The sequence below is a fragment of the Herpailurus yagouaroundi genome, unplaced genomic scaffold (assembly GCF_014898765.1).
Source record: "Herpailurus yagouaroundi ecotype Mexico unplaced genomic scaffold, PumYag 166, whole genome shotgun sequence".
Taxonomy (NCBI): domain Eukaryota; kingdom Metazoa; phylum Chordata; class Mammalia; order Carnivora; family Felidae; genus Herpailurus; species Herpailurus yagouaroundi.
The window spans coordinates 2285893-2298520 of NW_024412407.1; the positions used below are offsets into that span (position 1 = coordinate 2285893).

The 12628-nt window shown below is 51.3% G+C and overlaps 1 protein-coding gene across 1 annotated transcript; it reads right to left on the reverse strand.

The window, feature by feature from the left end:
- Positions 1 to 571: 571 nt before the first annotated feature.
- On the reverse strand, positions 572 to 4812 carry IGFBP6 (insulin like growth factor binding protein 6). Its single transcript, XM_040488013.1, has 4 exons — positions 4170 to 4812; positions 2027 to 2166; positions 1722 to 1841; positions 572 to 926 (listed from the first exon to the last, which is right to left on the reverse strand). The coding sequence occupies exons 1-4, from the start codon at positions 4495 to 4497 to the stop codon at positions 801 to 803; spliced, it is 714 nt and encodes a 237-aa protein (XP_040343947.1). The 5' UTR covers positions 4498 to 4812; the 3' UTR covers positions 572 to 800.
- Positions 4813 to 12628: the final 7816 nt, after the last annotated feature.

Here is a 12628-nt window from a genome sequence, read left to right on the forward strand (position 1 = left end):
TTAAGCGTCCGACTTCAGCCAGGTCACGATCTCGCGGTCCGTGAGTTCGAGCCCCGCGTCGGGCTCTGGGCTGATGGCTCGGAGCCTGGAGCCTGTTTCCGATTCTGTGTCTCCCTCTCTCTCTGCCCCTCCCCCGTTCATGCTCTGTCTCTCTCTGTCCCAAAAAAATAAATAAACGTTAAAAAAAAATTAAAAAAAAAGTTTCCTTCCCTTTTTTAGTAGGATGTAATAGAAGGATAAGTGCTTCGAGAGTTTCCTCTTTGTTGGGCTTCTGCTGGGGATTAGCTATTAATCCTTTCTCTCCCTTCTCCCATTGTGTCCAAAGATGATTGTTGGAAACAAGGTCACAACTTCAGACCAAGTTCATGGCCTCAATGTCTCCCCTGCTCTCGTTCCCTGGTGGGTACTGGGGTGAGGGTTGAGGGCTGGAAACCTCCGCCAATGGCTGTCTCCTGCATCCCAAGTGCAGCAGGAGAGACAGAAGGTAGTCCACGGGGAAGGAGAGCTGCTATGGGGGACGGGTAGAGAGAAGGGCAGGGGCTCCATAAATGTGAAAGGTGGACCCAGAGACGTAGGCCAGAGACCCCCAACACAGCTTTATTAACATCCCAAGCCAACACCAACCATCTTTCCATGTGTGGGGTCCCAGGGGTGAGGGGGACACTGGGAAAGGGCCTGACGGTGGAGTGTGGGGCTCAGGGCTCCCGAGTTACTCGTCACTCAACAAATGACCCAAGATGATAGCTCTGTGCTCCTGCCAATGGTCCTGCAGCCTCCCCCTCCCCGCCCCCTGCCCAGCCTTAGCCGCTGCTGCTCCCGGTGGGACAGGAGGAGCCTCCTTCGCCTTCTGGGGACCCCGGCAGGGGCTGGCCCATCCGATCCACACACCAGCAAGGACCTCTGCGCTGGCCCTGGGAGGAGCGGCACTGGGGAGAGAGGCACACGGATCAGAGGTGCGGCACTGAGGCTCCCGCAGGAGGGATGGGAGGGCCCGTGGGTGGGGGATGGGCTGTGGGCCCCAAGTCCGAATGTGCAGAGACCTCTGAGAGCTCTCAGGACAAGGAGACAACCTGGGTCCCTTTCTCTTGCTCTCCTCTTCTCCACCCACCAAACGGTGCCCATTCTTCTAGGCAGAACAGTAGTTCTCAAAGCATGGTTCCCAAACCAACAGCTGCAGCAGCAGCGGGCACTGTGTTAGAAACGCGAATTCTTGGGCTGAGAGGGGCTCAGCCACCTGGGCGTTCCCAGCCCTCCGTGACTCTGAGCCGCCTCGCAGATGTGAACCTCTGAGTCAGGCAGTCTGGCTCCTCTGCCACAGCGTGGGGCTATTCTCTAGGTTTCTGTGGGCCCTAAAAGTTGGGGGATCATTAAAGGCAGTGGCAGTGTCTTCTTTGTGCCCCCTTTGTTGTTGTTTTTAATGTTTGTTTGTTTCTTTGTTTTGAGAGAGAGAGTGAGCACGAGCTGGGGAGGGGCAGAGAGAGATCAGGGCAGAGAGACAGGGGGACAGAGGATCCGAAGCAGGCTCTGAGCTGACAGCAGAGAGCACAGGGTGGGGCTTGCACCCACGAACGGTGAGATCACAACCTGAACCGAAGTCAGATGCTTAACCGACTGAGCCACCCAGGTGCCCCTCTTTGTGCCCCTTTGTAAACTCCCCCCACCCCATCCCTGGTAGGAGCCTTGTGCCACGGGACCGAGGGGAGGAGAGGTGGGGGCCTCACCTGCCGCTTCCGGTAGAAGCCCCGATGGTCACAGTTAGGCACGTAGAGGGTCTGAGCCCCTCGGTACACCTCGGTCTGGAGTTGCTGCAGCACCGAGTCCAGATGTCTGCGGCACGGGCCCTGGGGGAAGAGAGTGCAGGCAGCTCAGAACCCGTCCAGCCTACCTCCACTGTCCACCCCCCTCCCACCGCCAGCCAGGTTCCCAGGATGCGTGTGGGAGACTTCTCTAGGCCCAAGGGGATAGCCTCGGACAGGAGTGTGTAGGACTCCCCACCCTGCCTGCTCCCTGCCATTCACAAACGCACCATCTCGGTGTCTTGGGCACCCCCCGGACTGGGCCGGGCGGGAGTGGTCGAGGTGCCCGGATTCCTCTGTTGGTCTCTGCGGTTCACATCCTGTGGACGAGTGGTCCCTGCCTGGGATTTACCCTCCTTAGGATTCTCCCCTACAGCCACAAGGGAAATGGGGGAAGAAGAGTCCAGAAATCAGCCAGATGTCAAAGACCAGAACCAAACGGAAGAGAGCCCTGTTCACCTTGACTCCCTGAAGCGGGAGGAAGGGAGGGGCTTTCCAAGTAGGAGAAGTGAGGGTGGTTAGAACCTGGCTCCGTTACCTTCTCTTGGCTTCAGTTACTTTCTCTGACAAATGGTGATATTAGCTTTCCTGACAAAAAAAAAAAAAAAAAAAAAAAACCCAGACTAGTTTTAAGGCTTATAAGGGAGAAGCACTTTGGAAAGCAAAAACCTAGGACGAGTACAAGTACATTGGGAGGCCTTGGGCTTGGGGAGAAAAGACCCGGCTGTTCCCCCTGGAGCCAGCAGGGGGTGCACCAAGCCAGGGAGATGAGGCAGAAGAACGAGGGGTATGGGAGGGGGTTAGCAGGGACCCGAGTGGAATGTGTGTCCCCGCTGTGACCCTGCCCCTGCGGTGACTCAGCCCACCCCCTCCCCGGCTGTAGACATGGTTACTTTAGGGGCGCTTGCATCGGGGGCCTCTCCCTTCTGGTCTCCCATAGCTCAGCCTAGCTCAACCCCAGTGGTCCCAGGAGCAGGTACGATTCAGCCCTTAACCAGGACAGGCAGAGGGCAGGTTGCAAAGATGCAGGGAATGAAGGGCTTCTGACCTACAGGCTGCTCTTGGCTCTGGAGAAAATGTCACACGTGGTGTCTGGGGGGCCTAGGGAGAGCTCAGGATGGGAGGAAGTGAGGAAATAAATCAGGGCGTCAGGGCAAGGGAAAGGCAGGGAGGAGAGGGTGCACTGCCTGCAAATCGCCCCAGGTGTAAAATGAGATATTATGGCCCCTAAAGGGATCGTCTCTCCCTTTCCATGCCCAAAGACAAGCTCTGCTCAAGTCCCCAGTCCTCAGACCTAGACATTTGCTCCCACCTGCCTACTACCTGCAACCCAAGAGCAATTTCCTCTGCAATCGCGACTCGCATCCTTCTTCCTCCACCTTTCTCAGACCTTGCCTCTCATTCCCTCCACGACCATGCTCCCACTGCCTCCTCTGACCCACCTACACACCCCTTCCTATGAGGACCCTCTAGCAGCTTGGACCCAGGCGTTTGGGACTGAAAGAAATTCCAAGTTAATTTCTCATCCCTTTCCGTGGAAGAAACCAGGAGATCAGATGCCTGGTTGGGGGGAGGGAGTGCGCTGCTTTTATTTCCTGCCCTATCTCTCCCTGCTGCCCCCCATCTTTTGGGTTCTGACTCACTTCTGTCCCATCCACCCAATGACTCAGCCTTCTATTTTCCTCCCTAGGGTAGGGTGGGGTAGGGTGGGTGGAGGGTTCTGAGCAGCTTTAAAGCATAACCCTGATTTGGCAGATTCCTTCTTTTCCCACCTCTATCCCATCCTCTTGAGGCCCCCAGAGTCTGCCCTCTGACCCCAGTGTAGTCTGACACAATTCAGGATTTGGGACATCTTCTGTTCTAGGCCCTATGTTCAGGTGCTTTGGACACCCTGATATTAAGAGGAGAGGAGGGGATATTTCTCAGTGTGTGTGCACAATTTGGGAGTCGGGGTTCCCTTCCCTCTTTCTCCAAATGGAAGCTGAGAACAACACCTGGGTCCTTTCTCCAGCTCCGGGGTCCAGGGAAGGAGCTGGGATGCTGTGGCAGACGGCATGGCCCTAAACCCTCCACCCTCACCTTTCCCCTCAAGAGGAAATAGAAGGGGCCGAAAAGGTTGACCGCTGGGACATGTCCCTGCTTTATCCCCAGGGGCCCCTAGCTGCACCCCGGCCTTCTAGCGGCTCCCCGCCCTTGCCCCGTCATTCCCCCCCCCCCCCCCCCCCGCAAACGTGACGCCCAGGGTTAGGAAGGGGAAGCATCAATGGCAGAACCCATCGCAGGGCTCGCAGGGCTGCCCGCGTCCTTTCCAGGACCCTGCCGGCCGCTTTGCGGGTCTCACGTGGGTGGAGCAGGGGCGGGGCGCGGACTCACCCGAGGGCGCGCGCGCCCGGCGGCAGCGGCCCCGGCCCAGCAGCAGCGCCCGCAAAGGCGCCTCATCTTCCTCGGGCGGCTGGCACTGCAGTCCTGGGGCGCAGTTAGGGGTGTAGACCCCGCACTGCTGCCCCTCCCTCCTGAGACAGCCCCCAGCTTCCTTACAGCCCTCCGCCGGCGGCCCCCCCTCCTCCTCCACGCAGCCCCCTGGACAACCCGCCTGCACCCCCTGCCCGCAGCCTGGGCACCGTGCCAAGGCGGCTCCTGAGCGGGCAGCGAGCAGCAGGGTTAGCAGCAGCAGGAGCGGGAGCAGCCTGTGGGGGGTCATGGTCAGGATTTTTGCCCCGTCCACTCCTCCCAGCGCAGTCGTAGCACAGCTGCTGCCCGCCGCCGCCCCTCCGCCTTAAGTAGCCGCCGGTCAGGGGCCGGGCCCTTTAAGAGCCAGGTGAAGGGGGGTGGGGGGAGAAGGCAGGGGCATTCCCTAAACTGGGTGGGACTGAAGAGGCTCCCCCCGCCCCCACCTGGTCCTCCCCACTTTTCTCTGCCCACTCCCTTCCCAGTTTCTGTTTACTTCCCAAATTACTCTGATTTTTCTTGCTTTGTTCCCGGGACTCTTGGCCGGAATTTGGGAGCTGGACAGCTGGCTGGAGGCACTGGAGAGTGGGGAGGGGTGGAAGAAGGAGAGGACGGGAATTGGGATGAAGGGAAAAACCTGGAATCCAGCGCGGGTGTCTGTGTCCTGTCGGGGATGAAGCCGCCGCGGGGACTCTGGTGGAGGGGGGACTGTTGTCTGAGAGGGATGGGGAAGGGATGGTGTGTGGGAGTCACCAGGGAGATGTGTGCCAAGGGAAAGAGAGAAGGCAGGGATGATGGGTAATGGGGTCTTGGGATAGCCCACTGCTGATGGGAGAAAGTAGCCCAAGGGAGAGGCAAGGAAGAGCAGGGCCTGAGATGTTAGTGTGGGAAAACACGGGCCAGGGGGCCAGACTGGGGGATAGAACGGGTTGGGGGAAGCAAGGGGAGAGATGGGGAGAGGGTGGGGAGTCACACCTTGAATGAACAGGCTTTAACCCTAGGATCGCGGTGGGCTCATGGGAGTATCCCAGAGGGTCCAGTGTGCAAGGACGACAATGCGCTCGCTGAACACCTGGCAGGAAGGGACAGGGTAGTGGTGAGGGATTAGCCCATTGAATTATGGAGGTGGTGGTGTATGGGGGTGGGTAGGTGAAGCACAAGTTAGCATGAACCCATACTCTGGGGACTCTTGGGAACAGTGGACAGAAAACAGACCCCCCCCCTTCTGTCATTCATCCAGGTTAGCCCACTCCTCCATTCCTTTCCTTTCTTAGCATCTCCCCCCTGCCCCCCCCCCCCCCCCCCGCCGGGCATCACTCATTGGGTTTTCTGGATTCATCAGGTTTTGCTTTGCCCAGGGGGGCACTGGACCCGGAGAGTCTGGGTATTTCTTCCGGCTGTCTGTCTACCCCACCCCCACCGCCCACAGCGGCTCTCTGGGACAGTGCCCCACCCATCCCCAGCCTCCTAGCGGAGCCGGCCTTCCTAGAGGCAGGAAGAAGGACCGCTTCCTTTGGCAACTCACACCCGCTCCGGATTACGCAACAAGGGCCATCTCATTCTTTCCTAAAACAAGAGCTCTGGGCAGTGGCTAAGTTTAAATTCTGGGCCCCCAAGCAATAACGTCAGCAAGGGCTTCCTGAACTTTTAGGTAAATACAAAAAAAAAAAAAAAAAAAAAAAGAACTTCATTCCCAGCAGCCCTCTGCCCCCTTCGTTGGCTACCCTGGGACCCTAGAACATGAATTTGGGGAGCAGTGCCTTGCAGTGGCTCTGAGACATGGACGCAGTTTGGACAGGCTGGGAGGAGGGGGGTTGGGGGAGTGCGAGGGGGCCACTGTCCTCCACTGTGTGAAGACTCTGTGACCTCCTGCCCCAAGCTCTGACCCCAGGGTGGAGAGCTCTGTCCTGTCCCCAAATCCCTACCACTATTTATTATGCCTTGCACATGGGTTCCAGCTTGTTGCTCCTGCATAAAACAGGAAGGCCCTGGGAAGTTTGGGATGGGGAAGAGATGGTCGCGCTCCCTGCAGGATCCGCGCGCTCCCTGCAGGATCCGCGCGCTCCCTGCAGGATCCGCGTGCTCCCTGCAGGATCTTGCTTCTCCTTTGTAGGTTATATTGCAGGAAAGCCCAACACTTGGCTAGCCTCTCATATCCGCCACTCCCTTCTCAAACAGATTCCCCCAGGTTTACTGCTCCCACCTGCCCAGCTTGCTCCCTCCCTGCAGTGCAAGCTGGGCTGAGCAGTCCAGCACCACCATGGTACTGTTGCACAGTACTGCCCTTTCTCCACCCCTCCAGTGTGGGTGTCCAGAGCTGTACACGGTGGGTGCTGGAGTCTAACCAGTGTCTTCCTTGCAGACTGAGACTCTTGGACTCTGCTTTTCCTCCCTTGGGGATGCCCTTCACCACAGCTCCGGGAGCCGTGGGATCTGAAGCACGTGGTGAGTGCTCAGGATGGAGTGTGGGCCAAGATGCAGTCCTTTGGGACTCCGCCCTCCTTGACAGAGAAGAGTTTGCTGAAAGCTTTTCCAAGGCTGTGAAAACAGCTTGGGCTATTGCTTCGGCTTTTCCAGAGGTAAACTCTGCTGAGCCTCCTCCTCCTCCTGTACGGGACACTGTCTTCTTTGGATCCCTTATGCTCTGTGACTCTCACACCCAGTAAAGGAAAGGGCCTGCCTAGAGCTTTGAGTCTGAGGAAAGACAAGTGGTGGCCCATTTCACAGGCAGAAAGCTCCAGGGATGCAGATCAATGATCACATCATGACATGGCCAAAGTCTAGCATGGGCTAGACGGGGACTCTTCTGATAACCTCAGCTGGCCTCCAGCCTTCGGTCCCTGCAGTCTCCACAGAGCCTTCCAGTTGGTCCTGGTGCACACAGTCCTGACCATGGGACTCTCTCCTTCTCAAAGGCCTCTGGTGGTGCTCCATGTCCCCTGCCCCTCACCCCGAAAAATCTGTGCTCCCATCTACCATCCATGGCTCTGGGACAGTGACCCTGGGAGCACACTCTGGTTCAGCCAGCTGGTTGGGTCACCTTTCCCAGAACCCCGTGGCAGTCTCCCATCTCTGGGGCTGAACTGAGATTAGGGGAAATGAAGGTGTGGCCTAATCGGGGCTCAGAGGGCAATTCTTCCTCTGGATTCCAAGCACTCATCTCACAGGGACAGAACCCTTATTCCCTTCAACACAAACCAAATCCCATCACTTCGTCCTCACCTGCTCAGCAGGCAGGCCAGCTCTGCGCCTTCCTTTGAATTCATCCACATTATTGTGCTGCTATCGTCAATTGTTGTTTATCCTTTCGTGTGTCTTACTTTTCCCGTTAGATTGTTGGTGCTTTGAGAACAGGAGCCCCACACCCTCTTCATCTCTGGGCCCCCAGCTACTGTATAAGGGGTTTGGAATTGATGCCAGTAAAAGTTGGTGTTTTGGGTGGGAGCAGAGATAGTCCTGGGGGAGAGCATTGAGAGGTAAGGGGGCACACTGTACCACTTCTGGAGGCTCCACCATCACTCCTGTGCTTCTGGGCTAGCCCAACCCACCCCAGGAGGTCTCCTGGCCCTCCCACCACTTCAGCCGTTCTCTCTCTCTTCTTCTTCCTCCTCTTGCATTCAGAGTAAAGGCCGAAGAGTCTAAGAGGCCCAGAGTATGGTAGGGTGCAATAAGAGAGGGACATCTGGCTCCAGAATAAGTTAAAGAGGGCATCCTAGAGAATGAGGCTTTATAACAGAGCTTGGGAGAAGAGATGGGAAGGCAGCAGGGCATTTTTCTAGACTGGGCTGGAGTTGGCCAGACAGTTGGGAACGGGGAATCATTAGTGGACAAGAAGCAGCAACTGGGGATCTGAGATTTGCTTCTTTGTAATTAAATGAACAAAGCGTATTCAATAGACTCATAGAGCCTTTATTTATGTGGATATAACTAGCTTAGATGGACGTAATAGGGAGACCTGGTGCTCTCTGAGAGCTTAGACTTTATATCTCTTCATCCAACACATACTTCATAAACACTTAAAAAAATCAACAAGGCTGCTAGGGTATTCCAGGATAGAATGTAGACTGTTGCAAACGAATCTAACTGTATTACAGATCTATGGCGTAAGCACACTGAAGGTGGTGAGGGGAAAAAAGGTGCTGACCTCAGTAACTCTAGAAAACAGTGTTTTGACTGGAAACTGTAAGGCTAAAGATAAAAGGCACAGCATAATCTATATAAACACTGTGCTCTAGTTGATACATTTTCTCCTGGGCTTATAGGTTACAAACTTTAGAAACTGCTTTAGATGTAGAGCAGTGTTGAACAAATAAGTTACGGATATTGGGAGCCAGGTTTCTCATTGCTGGTGGGAGAAGCTACAGATAAGTAAGGGGAATAAAGTAGAAAATAAAAATCCAAGTGCATACTGATTGTATTAATTTGTTAGGGCTGCTGTAACCAGGTACCATAAATCAGGTGGCTCAAAACATCAGAAATTTATTGTTTCACGGTTTTGGAGGCTAGAAGTCCAAAGTTAAAGTGTTGGCAGGGCCATGGTCTTTCTGAGACTCTAGGTAGAATCCTTTCTCGCCTTTTCCTAGCTTCTAGTGGTGGCCATCGATCCTTGGCATTCCTTGGCTTGCAGATACATCAGGCTAATCTCTGCCTCTGTAATCACATGGTCATCTTTACATTGGCTTCTCTCTGTGGGTATCTGTCCAAATTTCCCCTTTTTATATAAACACCAGTCATATTGAATTGGGGCCCACCCTAGTGATCTTGACTTAGTTAAATCTGCAAAGACCCTATTTTCAAGTAAGGTCACACTCTGAAGAGTTGGGGCTAAGATTTCAACATTTCTTGTTTTGAGGGACACAATTCAATCTAAAACACCGATACAAATAAGTGATTAAACAAATAAATTAACAAATAAGTGGGGAAGAGGAGACAGATCTTCCTTCCAGAAGACTTCCAATGTATGTAGATACTCTGACCTCCAGAAGGTAGAGCTTAACAACTCTCCCACCTTGGGCTAGACTTGGTGATCATGCTTCTAAAGGGGAAGGAAAAATAGTAACTTCATAGGGGAGACACGTGGCAAACACTACCTTAACCTTGTGATCAAGGTTAACCTCACCAGTGATTGTCAAATGGGTATTCATGTATCCCCCTCCCCCATATATGACATGGGAAGTACTTCACCTCTATGAATTTCTTTCCACATATCCATAACCCAATCCAACTGCAAGAAAAACATCAAACGAATCCAGGTTGGGGGACATTTTACAGGATACCTGGCCCATTTTCCTCAAGACTGTCAAGGTTATGAAAACCAAAGAAGGACTGAGAAACTGCCTCCAACCAAGGGAGACTGGGGAGAGATGACAATGAAGACAGTGTGGTACTGTGGATTGAATCCCAGATTTTGATCAAATCCAAATAATCTTTTAAAGGGGGGAGGGGCGCACCTGGGTGGCTCAGTCGGTTGAGCATCTGACTTCAGCTCAGGTCATGATCTCACCGTTTGTGTTTGTGAGTTTGAGCCCCGCATCAGGCTCTGTGCTGACAGCATGGAGCCTGGTTTGGATCCACTGTCCCCCTACTCTCAAAAATAAATAAACATTAAAATATTTAATTAATATATATATTAATTAAAGGGGGGGAGGGGCACCTGGCTGTCTCAGTTGGAAGATCATGTGACTCTTGATCTCAGGGTTGTAAGTTCCAGCTTCACATTGGATGTAGAGATTACATAAAAATACAATCTTAAGGGATGCCTGGGTGACTCAGCTTGTTAAGCATCTGACTTTGGCTCAGGTCATGATCTCATGGTTCGGTTCATGAGTTCAAACCCCGCATTGGGCTCTGTGCTGACAGCACGGAGCCTGGAGCCTGCTTTGAGTTCTGTATGTCTCTCTCTCTCTGCTCATGCTCTGTCTCTCTCTTTCTCAAAAATTAGTAAACTTTAAAAAATACAAATAAAGTCTGGAGTGTAGTTAATAGCAACGTACCAATGTTGTTTTCTTAGTTTTGGCAAATATACCATGGACATGTAAAATATTATCAGTGGGAGGAACTGGGTAAGAGATATTGGGCAACTCTCCACACTATCTTTGCAACTTTGCTATAAATCTAAAATTATTGCCAAATAAAGAGCTTATTAAAAATATATATCACAGTAATGGTTTCACCTCAGTTTCTAAACAAACAAACAAAAATTTTGTATGTCCCATGCCCTGAACTGAAGATAGAGAAATAAGTAAGATGGCCCCCTGCTTCCGAGGAGATCACAGTCTATAGAGGATGGCCACGTGAATTACTGACAATGATAATAATAATAATAATGATAATGGTCAATAAAAATAATAGCTTACATTATCTAATACTTTCTATATGCTGAGAACTGCACCAAGCACTTTACATATAATTCTCACTGTAAGTTATTAAGATGGGTGATGTTATTATTTGCATTGTTCTTCCTATAGGGGAACAGTAAGTCTTCAAATAGAGAAGTGACAGAGCAGGGGTTTGAACTCAGATTTCACTTGAGCCCTCTGTGAGCTGCTTCAGTGTTGTCAACCTCCTAGTCATCTTTGACGGTGTTGCTGGAGGGTTTTGTTCAGAACCATCTGCTGGGAAAATCCATCTCCAAAAGACCTCTTTAAACATGATCACTTGGACTGGGAAAAGGGCCATTCCACAGAGCGTCTGTGGTTAAATTCTGAGCCTTTAATTCTGAGCCATGGCCAACATGACTATCAGAACATTAGGCATCAGAAGGATTACCTAGGATCCTAATGGAATTTTCCACCTGTCCCTATTTCAAACCCAACACGTCTAAAATCACACTTATTTTCTCCTCCCACGAACCATTCCTTAACTTTCCTATTTTGGGCGTGGTCTCAGCACTCTCCCAATTTCCCAATCATCTTCCATGCTTTTCTCTTTTCTCCTGAAATTACCTATTTCTGTTGCTTTCCCCCATCTGGTCTTAAAGTGTTTCCATTTCTGTGGCCACCTTGATTATTTGGGGTCTCATTGTCTTTCACCTGGACCATGACAACAGTTTCCTATGGACTGTCCTGTTTTCAGACATTATCTATTCTGTACCCAGACTATTCTTTCTGAAATGAAAATAGAGCATATAATTCCTCTGCTCAGAAACCTTCAATGATTCCCTATTAACTCCAGGATCAAGTCCAAATCCTTGGTTTTCAATCCTCTTGTTCTATAACCCCTATTATTACCTTTCAAGAACCACCCACCCTGACCAAATATGCTATTTGAATTCATACTTTGGAGCTTTTATTCGTAATTACACTCCTAACCTTGCCCTTCTTCTCTAGCCTTGTATTCTCTAGTTTTTATGATCAAGTTCTGGGTGAAATTGAATAAGTCTTTTCACCCTGATCCCAAGAAACTCACAGTCTCTGGGGAAAATAGACAAGGAAATCAACAATGACACTATGTAAGGATAGGAGGGATCAAAGACTAAGTGACACAGAGGGAGAAAAACTTAAGCTTGCCTGGGAGAATCAGAGAAGGCTTCACAGGGGAGATGATGCTTTGGCTGATTGTTGGAGTAGAAACTTATTAGGGAAGGAGTAAGGGGAAGGCTTCTAGGCAGAGGGAGCAACACCTGTCTTTACCAATCATGTGGCTGTCCATCATGTGTCTTCTGTTAACATTTCTGATAGTTTGTCTTGTATTTCTAGCACACTTTCATATACCAGATCTTTTCTTCTTATAACTGGCTTATAAATGCCCTTAGATTAGGGGCCATATCCTCTATTCCCCCATCCATAAAATGCTTGTTGCAATATCCACTTTGTAGAATTGTTATGTTAGGGGAAATTCATGTGATGTACATGGTAGGCATCCAGTGTTTTTGTTTTCCTATAATGAATGGAATGAAGAGTCTAACTCAGTTCCTGGCCCACATAATATACTCAGCACTTAATGAATGAATGATCCTACCCTGGTTCAAAATCGTTGTGTTCACATCTGAACTCTGCTTTGGAAGGCCTCATTGGATGGGAAAAGATCCAGAGAGACGCAATATTTCAGCAGGGTGAGGATACCTGCCTGTGAGAGCTAACCAGATGAGGGCTGTCCAGTCTGAAGAGGAGGCAAAGATGTTGAGATTCAACTCAAGTTCACTGAATGCTTATTTATATTTTGCATAATTTCACAATGTTCTATTACCATCTCCACTTTGCAAATAAGAAGGCATATTTAGAGACACCAAATTCCTGGCTGAAGGCCACACAGCTGGACGGTGGGATCCACTGGATTCCAAGTTCAATGCTTTTTACACTTCAACATAAAAACTTTCGTGATGTAGAAAAACATTAAGACTTTGGATAAGTTAAATACAGACTTGTTTGCTAAACTGTCTAAAT

Bases quoted from the DNA above. Each gene is read 5' to 3' on its own strand.
- IGFBP6 (XM_040488013.1), bottom strand. From the start codon at position 4,497: ATGACCCCCCACAGGCTGCTCCCGCTCCTGCTGCTGCTAACCCTGCTG. The intron at 2,167-4,169 runs GTGAGTCCGCGC...TTGTGGCTGTAG, and splicing joins CCGGGCGCGCGCGCCCTCGG to GGGAGAATCCTAAGGAGGGT. The intron at 927-1,721 runs GTGAGGCCCCCA...CTCTCTCCCCAG, and splicing joins GCTTCTACCGGAAGCGGCAG to TGCCGCTCCTCCCAGGGCCA.